The 21,686-nt window shown below is 45.6% G+C and overlaps 1 protein-coding gene across 1 annotated transcript; it reads left to right on the plus strand.

The window, feature by feature from the left end:
• Positions 1 to 4,443: 4,443 nt before the first annotated feature.
• On the plus strand, positions 4,444 to 21,135 carry COL23A1 (collagen type XXIII alpha 1 chain). Its single transcript, XM_058849135.1, has 17 exons — positions 4,444 to 4,662; positions 5,127 to 5,238; positions 6,221 to 6,411; positions 7,249 to 7,293; positions 7,873 to 7,935; positions 9,201 to 9,245; positions 9,706 to 9,783; positions 11,088 to 11,141; positions 11,922 to 11,966; positions 12,439 to 12,528; positions 12,869 to 12,940; positions 14,154 to 14,180; positions 14,769 to 14,822; positions 15,087 to 15,142; positions 15,600 to 15,653; positions 16,282 to 16,368; positions 21,126 to 21,135. The coding sequence occupies exons 1-17, from the start codon at positions 4,444 to 4,446 to the stop codon at positions 21,133 to 21,135; spliced, it is 1,302 nt and encodes a 433-aa protein (XP_058705118.1).
• The last annotated feature ends 551 nt before the right edge of the window (positions 21,136 to 21,686 follow it).

Here is a 21,686-nt window from a genome sequence, read left to right on the forward strand (position 1 = left end):
CTAGTAAGAAAAATTTGCTGGGTTTTGGGGGCATATTTTGCATTTCCTGATCTACATTTGTCCAGATTTTGCTTCAGTTTTTTATTTATTTATGACTTTCTGCAGAACAGTGAGAAAAAGACTCAAAAACAATTTGGGAGAAAGAGGGAGAGAAAAGCCTGGCAGAACCATGTACAAGTAGACCTAAAAACAGGTGCCTGACTTTGAAAATAGCTCCCTTTATGTCTCCAGACACTCAGGGTTGTGAACAGGAGGCAAAACTTAATACCATCTGGTCTAGATTACTTTTTATTTCTGAATTTAATCTATCTTATTCCTCAAGTTTCAGTGGTTGCTTTGTTCAGCTGATTTTGAAAGATGTGTCAATGCAGTTCACTGCATCAACAGGAAGATAAATAACTAGGACTATATCCAGTGCCCTCTTCCTTGTAAATGGTCATGTCCACGGGTGGTGGAATGAGGTTAGAGTGTGTCAGTGAACACTGAAACACTACCATTAGGAATGATGGATTAAAAGAGAATAATCCTTGGGGTGGCATTGGAGGGACTGTCTGTGGTGGGAGCGAGGTGATGGCAATTAGGGATTAGCTACCGAATATGTTCATGTCTGCATTGCTTCTCTTCCTGTAATAAACACCTGTCCACCAGTGTGGACAAACACAGAGATTATTACACATGGGAGTGTGCCTGGTAGCAGATGCTGGAGGGTGATTTTGGAAAGCTGAGGAAGGAGATCACCTTAGGTTGTCTTCATCACTGAATGCTCCTTGTTGTAAGCAGCAAGAGGGAGGATGCTGTACAGCCTCACCTGCTCAGGATGGGGAATAAATGTGCCCAAATGTACTGATAGAATGCATGGAAGTGTATTTATAGGGAGAAATCAAAGGCAGGTCCCCTCTGCTCTTGGGAAGATAGAGGGAGCTGAAGCAGGGTGCTGCTAAGGTTGGGACAGATGTGCCCTGATATTGTGCCTGTGCTTCTCTCTCACAGTCAAATACATTGCTGCACCCCTGGAAAGGACTGGTTTTATAAGCCTGACTTGCTCCCTGAGCTGGCAGTGGGCCAACTGCTCTGGATTTATGAACTTAGCTGGGTGATCTTGTTCGTACTGACAGATGAAATGTTTAGACAAATGATGGGGTTGAGGAATCTCCGCACATCTGGGCCGGAGGATGCACAGAGCCTGTGGCAGCAGCAGCACCAGCTTTGCTCTCCAGAGGGAGAAAATGAGCTTCAGCTGGTGAGAGAAATGCTCTGTCTGCAGTGGCCCACATGGCACACGCCTGCCCATGGCCAGTGCTGATGGAGATGGCTCCAGCATCTCCTGGATCCAGAGCTGCTGGGGGCCAAACACTGGCGTGGCTGAATCAGTTCTGCAGCTCAGTGCAGACACAAAAGGAGCTTTTCCTCCCTTATTTTCTGCAAAATTGTAACTGCTTGCCAAGCTCACACTGCAGATAAAAACTCAGCACAGGAAGCATCCTGCAGAGCTCTCTGTGGCAGTCAACAGACACCTATGGATACCTTTATTTTATTATTTGCTTACTTTGAAGTGTTATGTTGAAATGGCTACATCAAGGACTCTAAAGCTGGAAATTAGCAGTGTTCAAGGTTTCTGTGCTCCAATATTCCAGAGCTACACGGGGTCAGACCCAACAGCCTGTTAGCCCTGTGCCTTGAAACCAGATGCTTTGGGCATTTTGGAGCAGGAATATGTTACTCCATCACACTTAACCCCTCTCCTAGAGACTGGCTCTCTGCAGCCTGGATGTTTCTTGAACCAGGGATGGTGTCTCTCTATTTAGTATCACTCAGGGCTGTTCACCTCTCATGGGCCCATCTGTAACAGGGGCTGTTTAAAATTAAATGTGTGATGGCTGGATTTGGTGGGATATGGTGTGTTTGGCCTTGGAGCAAATGCAAATTGTTATTTTCTATTAAAACAGATAGGGCTGGGCTTGGAACGTGCTTATTTGGATGATGTTCACCAGTCTGAGAGACAAGAAAAAAAATTCAGTTCCTGTTTTGCTCTGTGGGCTTTTATGAAAATCCCACTTTATGCTCTTGTGTACTTTATGCACATAATGAGCCACAGAACTGTGTCCCTTCTGTCTACCACAAAACCCTTTGTTCTCAGTAGAGTCTTTTTGGTGGTTTCTGTAGTATTTGGAGGACCTGGCCATGTGTAAGGGTTCTGTGTTGTCATTAATTTCAATTTCTCAGTATTTCAGTGATCTTCTTCCCAAAAGTAACTGTGTTTAACTGAGTTTTGAACTTAAAGTCCCTCTCTACATCTTGAAAAAAATTCTTAGTAGGGTTTCTTTTTTGGGGTTGATTATTTTTTTCTATCTGACTACTTTTCTCCTGCCTTCTTGACATGATGGTGTTTAAAACACCTGCACTGGGAGGCTGAGCAGGAGGTGGCCTTGCCAGTGCACTATTCTCCCCAAAACTGAGGTTTGGGGTTTTCTGTTATCGGTGTACAAGGATTAAAAGCTCTTTGGCAATTTTGAAAAGAGGGTTGTTTCCCAGAACCCTCCAAAAATCCTCATGGAGGCTTTGCTGTGTGCTCCCACGGGGCTTCTTGTGGCTTCACTCCACCCTCTTCATTCTCCTATGGATGTGTACAGGGATGGGTGATGGGGGACAAGGGAGATGCACGTGGTGTCCTGAGAAAGGAAATGTCTTACTGCTTCTCCCTAGATAGATGAGTGCAAAGGCTAAAACACAATAGCAATGACTACTGACACAGTCTAAATACATTGTTTTTGCATCATATAAATCTGGGAGATTTATCTGCAATTTGCAGGCTGGGAATACATCAATATTCATTTGAGCCTCTGAAAACAAATACAATATTAGGTCTCAGGGAAATGCTGGGATATATCATCCCCTATGGGGTTTACTGGAATAATACTCTTTATTCTGCAGTAGGGGAATCCTTGTCCCAGCTGCTTTGAATGTCCTATTGTGCAGTAAACTAGTAAAAAAAATACTTGTTTCCCTCAGTCTGTCCTGTTACAAAGATCCAGTGTACCCAGAACACTAAATCCCAGTGTTGGCTACCTAGGCTATTATTTTCAAATGTATCAACTAATTATTAAAAAAAAAAAATTATTATATATTGCTGTAGCCTTTAAAACTCACTCTTCTGCTGTGTTTTCCTCTTAAACTGCTGCTCTTTCTTCTTCTGCTTCCCACTTTCCCTGGATGTAGATGGCTTTTCCCCACCTCAATCATGGATTTCTGGCTAATGATCAGCTTGTCTTTAGCCGGCGAGTGCTCAAGGTAGACACCAAATCTGCTGCCATTGGTTTGCTGTGATAGTTTGAGCTGCACTTGCTTTTTTTCTGGCTGACAGTGCACTGCTGCTATTTTAAATTGCCACAACCATGGCTGTGTTTAGAGATGCTTGTTGGGAGCACGTTTGACTGAAGTCCCATTGGAATTTAGGGAGCAGGCATTGTCAAAGTAGAGGAACATAAAACTAGTCGGTTTTAGCATTTGGTTCTTTGTGAGATTTGGGAATCAAGCAGCAAAGTCCTATAAATTTGATATAAACGCTGTTGGTATTGTAAAATAAAAATGCATTAAAAGGAATCTAAATCCTTGAACTCTAAATGGGACATTGTAATTAGGAAAAATTCAGTGGGAAACTCAACATAATTGGTTGCAGCGTTCAGCATTTGCAATTGGGTTTTTTGAAAAAGGATGTGAATGATTTAGGAGCCCAGATCTTGTTGAAAGGCCATGGGACTTGTGCTGCTAAGTCACTTAAGGACTTCTGAAAAATCCCACACTTGTCCCTGATTTGAGGGTGGACCACATATTAAACACAGCCCTCTGACTGCCTCGCTGCTGTCTCTCCCAGATGTTGCTAAAAGATTTACGAGGCCGCCTTTCCATGAGGTTTTCCCATTGTGCAGCCTCATGGATGGGCTGGGCCATGGCCCCAGGGCTGGGCTGTGCTGGGTGGTGGGGGACAGGAGCTGATTCCCAGGCTGGAGCCCCATGGGATGCTCCCCTTGGGAATGGCACCCACCAAACCCTCACAGCCACAGGGACACAGCGTGTTCTCTGCACCCAAAACCCGCAGGTGTGAGCAGCTCGGGATGTTCACGTGTGACCTTGGCTGGCTGTAAAGGATGAGATCAAGCACTGCCACTTTTTTGTGTGGTTTTGTGGCGTAGTGCACCGAGCCATGGCAGTGTGTGCATGCTTCCTGCCAGCATGTTGTGAGCCTGGGTTGGTCTGGGTGCTAGTTGGGTTGGTAGATTCCATGCAGGCAGTCACTGGGTAAGGGCTTAAGCAGATTAAATCTCATTGGAAGGTGTTGAGTACAACCCTGGTTGAGGAACCAGACCCAAATGGCATAAAAGTGAGTTCACTTTCAGCTTTCCCAACTGGAAGCTGCAGTTAAATTCCTCTGGGATAGCAGAGGGCATGGTACTGGCCCAGGGATGCAGTGCATGTGTTGTGGACACCCTGAGACCACCCCTTGCCAACACTGCTTCATCTCACCATGTCTGTGTGAACTTCTTCCAGGGTGATCAAGGTCGAGATGGAGCCACAGGCCCCCCTGGTCCACCAGGACCCCCAGGTGCCCGGGGGCCTCCTGGGGACACGGGAAAGGATGGCCCACGAGGACCTCCAGGCCCCCCTGTAAGGACGGGAGATGCTCAGCAAGCACACATCAGGCAGTTCCCACCCCACGAGGGACAGGAGGGTGAAGGGTGTCCCCTTCCCCAGTGCTGCCACCACAACCACTGAGTCCCCAGCCTGAGCCACAGCTGGGCTCCAAAGGTGGCTCATAGAGACAAGCCTTGGGGTGTGGGGCAGGGGAGCAGGAGGGGATCTTCCATCTCAAGTTTGGGAGCACAGAGCTGGACCTGGGGCATGTATTTGCAGGTGCTGGTGCTGTCACAGAGCCAGGAGATCTCTTCCCCAATCCATACCCTTTGCAAATCTGAAATTGATACCTGTTGCAAATCTGAAGACCACTGGCAATACATTTAATAAAAAAATAGGCTAAAACATAACACATTGGAACATTCTAATTATTGCTGAGAATTAATTTGGAGAATGGGAGGTAATAGTTTCAATGTTGGTCTTTTTATTTTTTGCAGGGTTTCAAAGGCGAGCCAGGAGAGGATGGAGTGATGGTCAGTAATGCCCAGAAGCATCTGTGTGTGTGCCCCTCACCCCCATTGTACATCACCCTTCAGCTCACTGCAGCAAGTGGGTTTGTGTCATTGCTTATGGAGGACAAAAAAAAACCCATGGAATTAATTACAAGTGCCCTAAAATGGATGTTTGTCCAGGGGACAAAATACTCTGGTTTTTGTGTCCCCTTGGCTCTTCTGGAGGGATCTGGTGCTCCTGTATCCTTACACCTGCCCCTCTGAAGCCACCTGGCATTGTAACTCCAAATTGCTGAGATTTATGTTGGATAAAAAAGTGCTTATTATACATAAAATAATTGAACCATGAAAGGATATTATTTACTGGGAGCACAGAGAACAAACACAGCTCTATTTGTATGGGAACATGAGAAGTTGACATCTCTGTCTTTTTTTTTTTTTTCTTGGAATTAAAATACTCTTAGAAATGCTTTTATCCCATTTTTCTCTGTTGTCAAACAAGTAAACTAATCACTCTTATATTCAACAGGGTGCCAGAGGACCTCCAGGATCAAAGGTGGGTAATAATCTGCCTAACTTTAATGCGAATTCTTAAAATAATGCTGAATAAGAGGGGTGGGGATGAAAATAAGCATTTTGCAGTGGACTTGAACTCATCAGTATATATCAGATACAAAATGCCAAGGCATTGACAGGGGGTGTAAATGTCTGAGTGTGTCACTTCCTCAGTATCACATTCACTGCCCATGCTCAAACCTGGAAATGGGGATGGAGGGAGCCACAGGGGGCTGGAATCTGCTGTGCTGTGGGAACATGCTTTCTTACATTTGTGGAGGATAAATATGATCAGAAGTCAAGTATTTTAATTTTACAATTAATTTTGATTATCCACATGATTTTTTTCTGTTATTTATTTTTTTCTGTAATTATTTTCTGTTATGGCCCTAAATTTCTTTCTCTTCTGTTGATGTTGCTGAAGGGTGAACCTGGTGTCCAAGGGAAAAAGGTAAAATGGTGCTTTTTTTTTTTAATTATTAGTTTTTGTTCTTTTTTCTTTACTTTGCTCTCTGCTTGGCTAGGGAAACAACTGCAAGAGACTGGTGTAGAAGCCATGCCCTTCCCTGTGTTCCCTCAGTTTCCCTCCCACACGATCCTGGAGCTGGGCATGGCTGTGCCTGCAGCCTGGCTTTCATTTCCACAAGCAAGCCAGAAGCTGCAGCCACATCTGCCCAATAGACAAAGAATGAAACAGCAAATGCCAAGCAAAGCAGTAGGTCTTGGGCCCTTTCTCTCCAGTAATTCAATGAACCAAGAGGTGCCTGGAGGATGTTCTCTGCCCAGGGGCCCTGGGATGGGTTTGGAATTCCTGGGATGGCCATCACCATGCAGTCCTGTGGGAAATGTCCACTTGAGGGCCAGGAATGCTGCTTGGGTGTGGCATTGATGATTGTGAGAGATTCACATGTCCAAGCTCTCAGTTCTCTCCCAGTGGTGCCATCAAGAAGTGGATAAATCACTGCCTTTAGGTGAAATCAAAGCACTGACAGGGCCCACCCTTTCCTGCTTACTGATTTGGCCCAAAACAGGGGTGGCCATGGGTGTTCTGCAGAATTTGGCTTAAATATTTCATAACTGGCTGGTAAAACTAATCTCTTCAGTACCCATGAAGTGGTGTCACTCCAGGAGAACAACAAAGCACAAGCAAAACCAGAAAACCTCCTGTCAGAGGGTGTTGGTGACTTGTGATGAAGTCCATGAGGATGGGTGGCAGCTTACAGGAGGTCTTTGGGACACAAAAGACCTTAGGGAATTTAATATTAATTTCTGTTCAAGATGGGAGAAGACCTTGCCAGGGTCTGCTGTAAGCAAATTCTGGAAGATGCCTGTCCACCTTCCCAGGAGCAGGGGAGGCAGAGGCAGGGCTGGGTGGGAAGAGGGGACCATGCTGGAGCGTCCTGTGCTCCTTGCTGCAGCTCTCCCCTGGTTGCCTTCAAACCTGAGTGGGTTTCAGGTCTGTGTGACACTCAGTGAGGTCAAATGATGTGTTGGAACCTACTAAGTATATACAAGGTCTGTGTATTTCACTTTTTATATTTTATTCCATCAGGGTGATGATGGGATCCCTGGGGAACCAGGACCTGTGGGCCCTAAGGTAAGTCCTGCTCTGTGTCCATCTAATGCATGTGTTGGACACATCTGCTGCTGTCTGCTTTTTGGCACCATATCACAGGTGGGGCAGGATGAGAAACATTTCTTCTCTGGTGTGGAAAAAGATCAAGAAACTCTGAGGGTGGGGAGGCCCTGGCACAGAGTGCCCAGAGAAGATGTGGCTGCCCCATCCCTGGAAGTGTCCAAGGTCAGGCTGGACAGGGCTTGGAGCAACCTGAGGTAGTGGAAGGTGTCCCTGCCCATGGCAGGGATTGGTACTGGGTGATCTTCAAGACCCCTTCCAACACAAAACATTGTGAATTTATTATTCTATGCTGTGGTTTTGGGACCAGCTTCATGGCTGAACACACCACCCACAGCCAAACTGCTGAATCTGAAAGCTTCATTTTTATCTCAAAACCTCCCCGGTTGCACCTGGGCAGGGTGATGTGTTTTACAGCTGAAAGCAGAGCTCTGCTCCCTTGTGTATGTAAAATGAAGCTAAATCAAGAAAATGATAACCTGAAGAAATCTTTTCTCCATCCTCCCTGTATAGTATTTGTTTAAATGGGTTTGTTTTCAGGGAGAAAAAGGAAGCGTGGGTCCCAAGGGAGAGAACGGCACAGATGGCTTCCCAGGACTAAAGGTGAGGAAAAGCTGGAACTGTGGGCACAGCATTGCTGCTGCAGAGGCTTCCAGCTGAGGAGGTGTTTTGGGCCTTTGCCTTCTAAAACCTCATAAAGTGCCAAAACTGACACAAAAGGAGAGATATGAAGAGTGTTCTAACTTTTCCTGGTGATTTGATGAAAGCTGGGTTCAAGCAGAGATCAGTATAAGAGTTCATAAGTCATCTACTTGCACATATTCCACTAAATTGCCTTTTTTCCTCAAAAAAGGTAGAATTCTGGTCACATTTTGATCCCACGTTATTGAGGTCTGTGGAATTGCTTCAGAGCCCCAAGCACTTGTGAGCTGTCCTGTCCTCCTGACCTCCAAAAGAGATACAGTTAGTCTGAGTTTGTTAAGTGGTGGTGAGGAGACCTGGACAGCATCCATGGGCTGTTATTTACCCCCTCACCTTTGTATTCAGCAGGATCTGGATGCAGTAATATTTTCTATACCAAAGAGTTGTGATTACTTATTGGGCAAGAAAGTGTGTGTGAGGAAGCAAGTGGGCTCTGGTGAAATTTAGTAAACTTTTTCTAGAACCACAGGAGCAGTGCTGATTGAATTTAGGTTTTTTCTATTTATTTTTACCATTTTTTACTTTTTGGAGATCTTTAATTTGGTCAGCAAGGGGATTAATACAGGTGTGGCAAATGGGACATCTTCTGAATCCTGAACAGAATTTCTGGTCAGTGCTGTAGGAGTACTCTGACTTTTTAAAACTCTCCAATTAAAAAAAAAAAATAATTATGAAAAGGAGGGGAGGGGGAAAAATAAAAAAGACAAAGAAAAAAAGAACAATTTGGCACAGACCTTTTCCTTATACTCACCCTTGAAAATGGTTTAAACATCTCGGCTGAAACTTTCCACATGCAAAACTCAGCCTGAAGCAACGGGGGCCATGTGGAACCAGCACAAAGAGGTGGAGCTCAGCACACTTGGAGCAGGGAGAGGAGCTGGAGAGCAGCACAGCCCATACAGGGAGCTCAGCCCTGAGCTGGCCACTCCACTCCCCCTGCAATGCAACCTCCTCTACTTCCCTTGTTGTTACACCAACATTGTTTTTTGCAAAATATATTCACTCTCAAGTCAAATTTTTTTTCTGCTAGGAGAAGCAGCCCCTTGTTGGTGGCATAATTTTTCTGAATCTAAAGCATATCTTTATGGGTGGGTAGAGTACTTTTAGGATAAATATTTTATATTTTTCTTGGTCTCCTTGAAATAAATGTGATTTTTGATTTTCAGGGTGAACCTGGTGAGAAGGGAGGAATTGGCTCCATTGGACCCCGGGTATGGATGCTCAGGATTTCAATTTAGAGCTGTGTATTTGTCTCAACCTTAGCTGTTCCCCACCAACTCTTTCTGCTTAGTATGTGGATGAATTGCTTCAGGATCAGTTCAGTGTCAGAAAATAGAGATGGTGCATATTTAAACAAGAGATTGCACAGGTACTGAATGCTGACATGGGAAATCAGTCAAGTCCAGTTTTCTTATCCTCGTGACCATCCTCTGACCCTTCAAGAGGGAAGCCAGGAATAGGGGCAATCCAGTGAGGATTTTTATGCACTCCTCCATTACACAAATTGATGGCCTTTTGAGGTTTGGCAGTTCCAGCTGTCAGACTAAGCACAGGTTAAATCCATGGTGTTTGTAAGGTGATAACCCCCAAACGCTGCGTGTCAGGTCTTTGCTTTCATACCAGCCACCTCTCAGAGCTGTAACATTAAGCAGGATTCATCCCTGCCTGCAGGGTCCCCCTGGGCTGAAAGGGGAGCAGGGAGACACCGTCGTGATCGACTACGACGGCCGAGTCCAGGATGCACTCAAGGTAAGCCCTGCGCCAAGCTGGGTCCTGCTCTTCGTGGGAAAGGACAGAAATCTGCCAAGCTCTGCCACAGTGACATTGTGGCAATGTGTCCACCCTTGTCCTATGTCTCCTCCTGAGATTTCTGTCTTGGCACAGAGCTGGTTGGGAGGGAAGAAAGAGCTGATTGAATCTGGGGGCTGAGGATATTTAGGGTGTAGCAGCAAAAGCATTGGTGGAGCTTGATGGCAGCAGTTGGGATGTGGGAGGAGGGGGAACGACACCCAAGCCTTAACCTGCACCACTGAACAGTGCCCTGACCTTTTCACTAGGATGAAATAAGCTGAATAGAATAAATACTTGATTACAGACATATTTGAGAACCATCCTAATTGTTTTATAACAGGCTGCAGGGATACACAAAGTGCTGGTAATTTCCGTTTGCCAGGTGTCTGCATGGCACGCAGCTTTGGGAGGGGAGTTTGTGGAGAGCAGTGGTTGGAGAGGCTCCATCAAATGTCTGGAGGCTTCATGTGCTGAACCCAGACCCTGTCTCATGTTCTGCATGCAGAGACTGCTGAGGGGCACATTGCTGAGCCTCACTAACTTTGCTGTTTTCCTGCTTATTCGCTGTTTGCAGTGTTTGTGCACTGGCCTGTCTGATGGACAAGGCTCTGGAAAGGCTTCCAGTGTGACTAAGTGTAACAGCATTTGAATGTGCAGCCATGGAGAATATGCTCCATGGATATAATACTGGTTTGGCTTTCATCTGAGCGAGACTACAAATTTTGCTGCTTGAAATAATTTGCAAGTTGGAAAATATTTGTTCATCTCAAGGTGGTTTGTGGTCTTTGTGTCCAGCAGTGCCCAGGAAAAATAACTTCTTTAAGTGTGCAAGGTTTTCCTGCTGTTTGTGTTCACACAAACTCCTTTTTCCCCCTCTTTAATTGCACCTCCCTGGCTGGCTGACACTGTTTTCAGCACGATGCTGCTTCCAGGGTTGGCTGGCTGGAGCAGGCAGGATGCAAAAAGAGACCTTTAGATTTTGGGTCCTGCCTCCAGCTAAAGGCATTTTGCCTCTTAACCCATGTATTTGCAGCTGTGTGCCTGCCTTTCTCCCATTGTGTTCTGTTTTGCATGAAGAACCCCGTGGCAGAGGAGCCCTGGTCACTCTGTGTCAGTTGAGCTCCCCTCGGTGTCCGGGCAGTTCTGCTCACCTGAGTGTCTCTGGCAGATCCTGGCTGGGAGCTGCTGTTCCCCACAGCACAAGGACAGCGTGGTGTGTTCATGTTAGTCATGATAACCCTGTTTTGTTTGCTGTGTTTCAGGGTCCACCAGGTCCCCCAGGGCCACCGGGCCCCCAAGGCACTCCAGGTCCCAAGGTGAGCCTGACCTCTGCCAAGTAACATGGTTGTTAGTAGCTCTCCATGACGAGTCTCCCAAGCTAAAATAAGGCAGTTGAAGCAGCCTGCAGAGGAGTTTGAGGCTATGTGTACTATTTAGCCCATTCTCTGGCTGAAAAAAAGCTGTCTTTCACACAAAAGCCAGGATTTTGTTGACCTGTCTCTGGCCTTCAGCTTCTTCCAGAGGATGCTGTCCCCCAAACCAGCCCAGTCCCAGTCCCACACCTGACAAGTGACATCCCAGCCCCACACCTGACAGGTGACATCCCAGCCCCACACCTGACAGGTGACATCCCAGTCCCACACCTGACAGGTGACATCCCAGACCCTCTAGTGGGAGAAGCAGTTGTGAGAGGAGCTGGCAGCCCCATGGCTGTGCTGAGCCACCTCCCCGTGTGCTGTTTACTGTCCCAGCACTGTGTCCCAGGAGCTGCTGTCCTCCTGCTTCACAAGCAGTAGTCTGTAACCTGCAGCCAGCTGTAGCCACCTTAAAAAGAAGAATGTAATTTGTAGAAAAGTATCTCTTGAAAGAATGGGATAGGACAGGATTTTGGTGCCTTTTGAGGTCTCTGAGTCAATATTCAGATCAGCTGGTGATGCTGGTGCCTCAATGATGCCTCCTTGGTCCTGAGCCTGACAGTGGCAAATCCATAACAACAACAGTTGTGTGTGAATAACTCATTTCCTTGCACAATGCTTTCCCAAGATGAATTCTTAATTTAATTTACCATGGGTTCCCCTTTCTTTGTGTCCCTTCAGGGAGAGCTGGGCTTGCCAGGTCCACCTGGAATGGATGGTGAAAAGGTGAGTGAGGCACGGCTGGATTGAGCGAGACCTTGCCAGGAGGCAAATGAAAAGGAAGTTTCCTGTGTGTCTGTGAAAAGCAAATCCAGCCTGCCAGGAGTGAGCTCTGCTGTGTAGTATCAGCTGTGTCTCCCTGAATTGATGGCCCTTTGCCTGCAGCCCCTGCTCTGCTCTGAGCGTGCTGATGCTGCTCGTGGCCACATCTGCCGAGCTAAAGGGGCTCCTTTCATGAGCAGTTCATCAGATGCTGTCTCAAGTCTTTTTTGTAAACCTTCCCAACCCTAAAGGGCTGCAATCCCTCCTGCAGCCCAGCCAAATTCTGTTGCACCCTCAGAACTGGCATCTGTGAGGTTGAATGTTTAAACATTTTCTCATGAGCATGCGGAAGGAAACAGCAGAAAGGCAAAAGTGGCTGTTGGGGGGTTATTTTAAGAGTTTTCTGCTATACCTGTTGTTTTCTCTCAACTTGCAGGGTCCCAAAGGAGCAAAGGGTGACCAGGGCAGCATGGGGATCATGGGGCAGAAAGGAGAGACAGGAGAAATGGGCTCAGCAGGTCCCCCGGTATGTCCCTTTGTCTGTCCCTGTCCCTCTGCTCTTGGTTCTTTAATGCTCTGATTTCTCCAAATGCTCAGAATGGGGCTGGGTTGGCTGATTTAAGCAATGACCTCTCCACACCACCTTACTGTGGAGCTGGTGGATGTGGAAGCTTTGAATTTCCATTTCTAATCAGCTTATTGAGAATGTATCAAGGACGAGAAAATACTTGTTCAAAGTCCCCTGGAGATGACCATGAGCCTTGCTTGAGCCAAGGCTTGTGTTTAGAGGGAAACAAACTTATTTTTCTCTCATTTTTCCTTTCCTGGAAGATGCACCTTGTGAGTGACACATTTTTATCTTTCAGGGAGCAGAAGGGCCAAAAGGAGACAAAGGAGAAAAAGGAGACACTGGGTCACCATGTCTGCAGAATAATCACGTAAGATCTTGGCAACATAAAGTCTCTTTCGTGAGACAGGATCAGGCAAAGCTGGGGTGCAGGATAGACCCACCAGTCCCATATCTATCAGCAAAACCCAACTGCTTTCTACAAGTGTCTAAATGGGGTTTATTCATTAGGGAAGACCAGTTCAGACACTCAGCACTACAAAGTTACTTTAGATTTTGTATTGGTGGTTGAGATATTGGATGCCGCTGTTGTAATTAATTGTGTTAATTTTAATAATTAATTAAAATAATGATTTTGAGCTTTGTGAGGTTTCCACTCCTGAACCATCTTCTCTGTTGCCCAGCCTTGTTAACCTGCTGTTTAATTCCCTTCTGCAGATCATACCTGAGCCTGGACCCCCCGGATTACCTGGCCCTATGGTAGGACTCTGGAAGCGATTCCTGCAGATTTGTTATTGAATATGATAGATAAGGACAAGGGTGGTTTGTTCTGTTTAATCATTGTAGGCTGTTTTAAATCTGGGAAAAAAAATCAGGGAAGTGCTACAGTCTGATTTGTCTTTGGAGAAATTAAAGCACCTGATTTAAGAGAGTACATCAGAGCTTATGGCTCATTTTGCAAAAATCCATGTTGCTCATTGGGAGAAAATAAAATCTTGTGGGATGGAAAACCTGTTCTGAACCATGACAGTGTCTGTATTTCCCTAAATTCACCAAAGTCATTTAGTGTTCTGCCATCAGCTGCACTGGGTGGTGATGAACACACAGAGCACTTCTGATGGAGATATCAAAGGGGTTTGGTGCCTACAGTGCTCCAAAAGGAGCTGTCAAGGACATTGGGAAGGCTTGGGTGTCTTGCTGGGTCCAAGATTCACCTTTAAGAGACCATGCTTCAAAAGCAGGTGGCACTCAGAGCCTGGGAGTTATCCCAGCCCTGCCCAGGTGTGGAGGGCTGTGGTGGCACAATGCCACCCTCAGAGCTTCATTTCACTTTCTTCAGCAAAGCATTTGGGGGCTTGTGTTGCAGAGCTTTATTGTCCCGTGTTACACAGAGTGCGCCTTTTCAGTTCCCCTGCCCTCTGATTTGATATTGGAGAAAAAAATAAACTGCCACCTGTCTTGAAAAGAAGTATTTGACCATTGTCAGCCTGTAATTTGAGCAATAAATCGTTTGGGAAAGAAAGTTTGGGGTATGTTTTTAAATTCAGGGTTTTTTTTCAAATGTAACACTGTCTTTCCCACAGGGTCCTCCAGGAATCCAGGGGCCTAAAGTAAGTCAATAAATTGAATGTCACCCAGTTTCCCAGCTGCCAGTGCATTATTTACAGGCTCACAAAGGCCTGTCAGCTCTGGAGACTGAGTTTTTTGTCACTGTTGTCACAACACATCCCTTGGTTACACTGTTCAGCAGTTGGCATTTTGGAAAACAAGCCATTTTTCCTTCCAAGCATTTACAATCCAAACCCCTCCTCCAGGACAAAGTTCTGAGGGCTGGTGAGAGTCAGGGTTTCCAAACCAAAAGGCTTATAACCTGCATTTTCAGCTATTTTCTTATATGATGTGGTCAAGAGCCAGACATCAACAGCAGTGTGGGTGTAAGCACCCCAGAGCAGGGGTGGGAGCTGGTGGGTGCAGGAGGGGCTGCCCTGGCCAGAGCTGCCAGGTCTCCTTTGCTCATTTATTTCATTTCTGCAGGGTTTGGATGGAGCAAAGGGAGAAAAAGGTGACAGTGGTGAGAAGGGGGACCAAGGTGACACCGGACCTGCTGTGAGTTGTTTTCCCAAATCTCATTTCTGGCTGTTGACAGAAACCTGTCTCACAGGAAACAATCCTAATGCTTTGTTTCTTTTTAATTTAAGGGTCTCCCGGGTGCTCCAGGGCTCATTGGCTTACCTGGTACCAAAGGAGAAAAGGTAATCACGGGTGTGGGAGAGGAGCAGGGACATTGGTGTGCAATCCTAAAATAGGGGCTGTAAAATCCTGCTGTGGGGAGTCCAGCCCGAACTGCAGAGCTGGACCAGCACTACCCTGGTGCATGACAAAGGAGCAGCCTCCAATCCCAGGGGCTCCTGGATGAGCCCATGCTCTCACTACCATGTTAAACCAACTGGATCTAAGTTTGTCTGCAACACCAAAATCAATACAGCGCTTCTTAATTTTTATTTTTACATCCGCAGGGAAAGCCAGGGGAGCCAGGATTGGATGTGAGTATGGAAAGCATGAATTATTCACGGTAGAAACACAAGTAACACACACGTAACTTGAGATTGTTGGGAAAATATGTAGCTAACACTGTAGAGATTGCTTCCCCTTAAACACAATGCCCATGGAATGATAGCTGTAAGAGAGGGCTGAATTTAGGCCCATTGCTGAGCTACTTCCACTGCAGAATGGAACTGCTCACTTAAAGGTGCTGCCAGTGCTTCCCTTTCCAGCTGAGAATCTTTGTATTGGATTCAGTGACATGAACATTTCTAGTAGCTGTAATGTTACTGGGGTGTGGTGAAGCACTCCAACTTTTCCAAGAAATTGCTGACATACCAAGTCAGCAGGAAGAAAATGTCATTCTTCACTGTGGCAAGACAGGCTGATGGCTGGAGTTGGCTCATGTTGAACTGAGCCATTCACACACTAAACTTACAAAATCTTTTTTGTTTTTCCTTTTTTCCATCTAAAAATTGTGGTGACAGGGTTTCCCTGGTCTCAGAGGAGAGAAAGGAGAGAGAAGTGAAAGAGGCGAGAAGGTGAGTGGGGTATGGCTGTACTGATGCTCATGGCAGGACAGGCTGCTCTTTTTGGCAGGCAGTGCTGCTTGCCCTGGGAGCCACTGCTGAAAGGCCTTCTGTCAGCCCAAGGATTTGCACATTCCCAGCACAGGGCAGGACAGGCAATTAATTCCTACCCACTTGGAAGGGTTTCTGCAAGCTTGCCCCCAGCCCAGACACTGTGGGGAAATGGAGCAGCCTGACAGCTCCAGGTTGCAAAGAATCACCGGTCTTGGTTTATAGACCTTGAAAATGGATCCAAATCAAAGGTTTTGTTACAGGGACCTTTAAACAAAGGGATACCCAGGTGGAGCCAGGAGCCCAACTGAGCACAGGGCAGTAACTGGAAGCTGCTGCTCCCACCTGCTGTCAGATACCAACCTGGGTTCCAGCAGAAACTGCTCATTTAGTCAATCTGTTATAAAATTATCTATTAGAATATTTCCACCCAGCTTTAACTGAAGATTTTCACAGAGATTTCACTACTCAGCTGGGGTCATGTTAATGCAAGTGTCCTTACTCTAGCTGGGGTCTGGGACTCTGCGAGTGCTGTGAGACATGAAGTACTCCTTCTCCTTGCTCTGATATCTTCCTGTTGTGCTGACAGGGTGAACGAGGAATACCAGGGAGAAAAGGGGCCAAAGGACAGAAGGGGGAGCCAGGCCCTCCCGGACTGGATCAGCCTTGTCCCGTGGTACGTCTTTCATTTCATTTCACCCATCCTAAGCACGGGCTGCCGGGGCTGAAAAGGAGACACAGCTTTACAGGCACAGCTTTGCAGCCAGGGAAAAGCAGGGAGGATTTGGGAGTTCTCTCTTTTGCAGTAAATCAGAGCAGATGGTTATTGTTTTCTCACTTTTTGTAATGGTTTATCTGCACTGCTGGAAGTTCACTGCTTACTGTAAGGGCTCCTCACTGGCCAAATGGGAGCAAGCCACAGCAGTAAAAATAAAGCATCTTTGTGTAAAGACCTTCTTATTGTAGTTAGGAACAATGGACCTCAGTAGAGCTCTTCAGGAGATAGTTTGATGCTTGCTTCTGAGCATATTTGAAATCAGGGAGCAACTGGGTGCAGGGGATGGGAGGAAATTTGAAAACAAGGCCAGCTCCATCCCTTCATCCCTGCAAACCAAGCGAGGGATGAGCAGGCGGAGCATGTTGGGGTTGATAGATCACAGTTCTGCCAAGAATAAGTGAAGTACGAGCTGGAGCTCCCCAGGCTGCCAAGAAGTGCCCCTGGGAGAAGAGACCTCCCATGGTTTCTGTGCCGGTGGCTCAGAGCTGTCCCTTCCCAGACACACCCCGGGCCACCGCCGTGCAGCACCTACCCACTGGGCTTTCCAGGAAACCTCCTGGGCAGAAGCTGCATTTCCCAAATCCACTTCCAAAACCTCTCATTCGTTAGACAGAGCCCACCAAAAAAAAAAATAATCTAGAGTGGTTTATAAGCAGTTATTTGATGTGGTAAAATTTACCTTCTTTTCACTACTGTTTTTCATATAATGGCTAAAACTAGAGATCCTTTTCCTGAAGTGCTTTGAAGCTGTGGGATGAGAAGTATCAAATACTGAACTGAAAGTGCTTAAATGTAGCAGTTTAGAACTTAGTTCAGAGGCACCTAATTAAGAGTGCCAGCTGCTTGCTCCACAATTCTAAAACCCATTTGTCCCCTGAACGTGTGACTTTTCCTCGTTCTCTGAGCGCAGCTAGGGCTGCCAAGGCTGTTGTGTAGATCCACTATACCAGCAGTAAGCTCCCTTAGTCAATATGCTTTATTTTGCCTGAAGATCAAATGTGACCTGCAATTAATTTTTTCCCCTCTTGACATGTTGGGTGATTTACCCTTTATCTCTTTAACTGCACTTTTACAAATGTGAATCTGTGGTTTGTGTACAGCAGATCTTTCCCAGATGACAGACTCTACATGTCATGTGAATTCTCTTCCATAAAACCACTCTGCTGACTCGCTGTGTCATCAGAAGTGGAGCTGTGAAGCTCCAGACCCATCCTCCTCCCCCTGTGCTGAACCATGGGTGTCTATCTCTGTAACTCTGTGTCCTTTATCATTCTCAACAAGCAGTTATTTTTCCAAACAGGGAGATCATAGCATTGCAGGCAGCAAAAGGTACCCAGGTTTGCCAGGCCTGGATGGGGTGAGCCTGCCCTGCCCTTTGGTACAGTATCTGCTCTTTCCTGCATGGCTTGTGTGTGTTCCTGCTGTGGCTAAGCCCTGTCCTTAGGAGCAGACCCCTCCAGGGAGAGGAAAGACACAAGGCAGCAGAGCTGGAACAAGATGGTTCACTTCAGCATTTGGGGAAGAATGCCAATGTGTTGTGCCTTCTTCCCAGCCAAAATTACTTCAGATAAGGAGGGTAAATCATAGGAGATCACACAGGGGATGCCAGTCCCTTTATGGTAACAGATGCTCAAAATTAGTTATGGTTTCTCTCAGTACCTATAGCCCAGTTTGGTTCCCCTTGTGCCTGTGCTGCTGCAGCCCTGTGAGTCCCATTCCCAGCTGGTATTTGAAAAGCTTTCCTCAAAGAACAGCCAGTCCTGCAGAGCAGGGCCACTGGCACTCTGTATCAGAAGGGTTTTGCTGTGTTAGCACAGAGCTCTGCCCAGAGTTTAGGCTGAGTCCAGTGGTTATGCAGGAAGGTTCATGGTCTGCTCCCCAAAAGGGCTCTGCACCACTAGCTAAGAGAGGTCATTGTTTTATTTTCATTTTTTTTAACCATAGAAAATGCTGCCTGTTAGATGATTTGTTCTCAGAGAAACAAATGGGCAGTAAGCTGTTACTCTTTCAAAAAGTTAAATTACTTTCAGATGTGTCCAAGAAACCAATTCCTAACAGCAGGCCTGCTCTAAGTTCATATTTACTCCCCAGAGATGTTCTATTTCCCAAGCATCTCCCATCTTAACTATACAGAAACCACAAGATCTATCTCTGTTGAAGGCATTGTAAAGTGCAGTAGGTGATTCCTCCAATTAACTACAACATGACCAGTCAGTAAAGCACTTGTGCATCTTCCTGGTTAGTTGCAGGTTGGTTGGAATGTTGACTTTGTTCTGCAGCCCAGGGTGCAGCGGAGGCTTTCAGTCCAGGAGCATCAGCATGAGCCCCACACACAGCCATGAAGAGCCATTTTGGAGTCACTGAAGTGAAACATGGTAGAAAGGTGTGGAGTTTTATGATGGGCAAAACAACTATTCTGAGTGCACAAGGAGAAATAGCCCAGGGCAGAAATCAACCCCCTGACCATCAGTATTAGGCTGCACTTTAACGCAGGTCAGGACATTTTAGGTCAAGCAGCCACTCTGCACCTTGTCCCCCGTACCCATCACCCCCAGACAACTCTGGCAAATGTATGCATTTTACCTTTTTTTTAATAGTTATGGACCAAAATATTGACTGTGTCTGCAGAAAAAAAAGTGTGTTTTCTAACTAAGGTTAAAGGAAAGCATGACTTCTTACACTGTGAGTAGCTGGAGAGGGTTACCTTACTTCACTGCATCTGTTTTATTGGGCATAGGCTATTTTACATATAAAATCAATACAGAATACAAAATATGTGATGACTAACATTTACAGTAAAAAATGTAAAATTGCATTTTGACCTGTATTTGCACTAGCAGTTCTCTCTGCTGCATCCACATCTTCCCACCCCTCATGAGTCTGGAGGTGGCTCTGAGGGAAGGGTCAGTGCTTGTGTGCTCTCTCTGGCTCTACATGCAGAAATTAATGTAATTGGAGATCCAAGAGCCTTAAAAAAATCCAGCATCAGGAAAGGCAGCTGAAGTCAGCTATTTCTTCTGAAGTGTCTTGAGATAGCTGGTCATACATAGCTCGTTCCTCTTTTAGGGGCTCCTTCCTTTCCAGTGTTCTCCTCCTGGTCAGTGAGAGCTCTTCTGGCTTTCTGATTTTTGTATGTTTCTTGTATCTCCAGTGGAACATGACAAATATTTTCACACCCTTTGCATTGTCCACAACTCATCCTATTCTTAGTTCAGCAACTCAAGATTTCTTAAAGAAACTAAGTACTGCAGGATCAAATTTAACACAATTAGGATACCATCTAGGAAAAAAAATACCTATATCACCTCCCCCAAACAGAAAAGCACATTTTAACAAAAAATACATTCCCACATCATGCTTTCCATATATATGTCTGATTGCAAAAAACACTACCTTATAAAGCAGATTATGAAGTTAATGAACTGTGATTTCAAATCTTTATACATGTTTTCTTTGTTTAAAGGAAAAAAGCGTAATTTCCAATTTTTTTCTTTTTTTTTACCCTGAGGTGTATTTAATTTTGTGTTGTGCGTGACACATGGATGACATTGCCTGCATATTAATTTTTGTGCATATACAGTAAATGGGTTTTGCATGGTAATTAACAGTGCTGCTAAGCCTTTCATTGTTGTGACAAATGAACTTCAGGTTTTTGCGTCTGACACTTAAGTCACTGTCAGGAAAACTGAATCTGTAAATTCAATTTTGCAGGGACCAGACGGACTGCCAGTAGCAGGATGTTGGCATAAGGTACAGTAACCTTAATAATATCCTTGAACAGTCCTGAGTAATTTTGCTCCCCTGCATGGTGATTGCACTGCTGCACATGCTTTAACAGCTCACAGGCCTGGCAGACATGACATTATGCCTTGGGAGAGCAGGATTCCAGCAGCTTCAGGTCTTGTTCCCCCCAGCTCTACACTGGTGCTGGGAGCACCAAAAACTTTCTAAGCATGACAAATCATTGTTAACACTGTCAGCAAAATGCTTTTTTACAGGCTTGCTCAGGCTTTTATTATAGCCAAGGAAGCTTAGGAACCACCCATGGAAATGCTGCACCATTTGCTAGTGGGACTTACTCAGTCTATACCCTCCCAGCTGAGAAGTTACCAGCGGGTTGTTTCTTTGTTACAGAGTTCCAAACATTTCTTTTCTAACTCCTCTGCCACTGTAGTCATAACTCACAACCACTGCACCGCCTCAGTGCTGGGATCAGCACCCTGGGTGCAGGTAATCTGTAGCATCTCCTGCAGGCGGAGCAGCTGGCTGGAAGCGCTCCTGGCAGCCTGGGAGAATGAGGAGAGAGATGTGGCCTCCTGTAAGATGAGGATTTGATCCAGACTTGTAGGAGAACTCTCATTCTCCAACAAGAGTATAACACTGAAGCTGAGTGGAATTACTAACCCAGCTGTAAGCATGTGCTGGGTGCACACAGCTGGAGTTACCAGCATGATAAACTGGTTGCAAACCCTCAGTTAGAATGCGAGCACACCCTTAGTGTATAAAAGATTTTCATTCTGTGAAATTTGTTTGGCTGTACCATTAATATTAAAATAAATATGAATGCCAATCCTTACAGTATTAACAATAAGGTTAGTGTGTAATGAATGGAGCATTTCTCTGATTAAAATGTTTGTTTGTGTGTTCTTTTTCAGTGAACTCTAAGCATGAAGCACAATATGTAAATAATGTGATATATTTTGATCTTTTAATTTTTGTATAAAAAAAGGAAAAAAAAAACACTTTTGACAGTAATATATTGACCTTTTTTTATACTGGATTCTGACATTTATGGACTTGGAAAATAATGTAAAGCTCCCAAACCCATACCATTGCATGGTAACACCAGGATTTGCTTAAGGTACCGATGACAGTAGCTGGGGACAAACAGTGTTCACTGCTCATGCTGCAATGTGAACTAACAGTACTGAGCCAGCCTTGTGTGCCTTACTGCATGAAGGAAGGCAAAATCCCTGTCCTAACCTGGCTCTCAACTTCGTATTTGCATTGCACATGCACATTAAAAGGGTGAAAAAACCTGGCTGAAAACAAAGAAAAGAAGGATGCAGCCCTAAAAATGAAAGAAGCTGCTGCCTACTGTCTGGTCAAACAGGAGACGGATTTGCAACCTGCAGAGGAAACAAAGCCAAGCTCCATCCATCGCTACCTGCTGTGTGTGTGATGGAAACAGCAACTCTGGGGCTAAACAGAACAAA

The sequence above is a fragment of the Poecile atricapillus genome, chromosome 13 (genome assembly GCF_030490865.1).
Source record: "Poecile atricapillus isolate bPoeAtr1 chromosome 13, bPoeAtr1.hap1, whole genome shotgun sequence".
Taxonomy (NCBI): Eukaryota; Metazoa; Chordata; class Aves; order Passeriformes; family Paridae; genus Poecile; species Poecile atricapillus.

Excerpts from the sequence above, each read along its gene's own strand:
- COL23A1 (XM_058849135.1), top strand. The coding sequence starts at position 4,444 with ATGGTACTGGCCCAGGGATGCAGTGCATGTGTTGTGGACACCCTGAGA. Across the intron at positions 14,181-14,768 it reads CAGGAATCCAGGGGCCTAAA|GGTCTCCCGGGTGCTCCAGG; the intron begins GTAAGTCAATAA and ends TTTTAATTTAAG. Across the intron at positions 14,823-15,086 it reads CTGGTACCAAAGGAGAAAAG|GGAAAGCCAGGGGAGCCAGG; the intron begins GTAATCACGGGT and ends TTACATCCGCAG.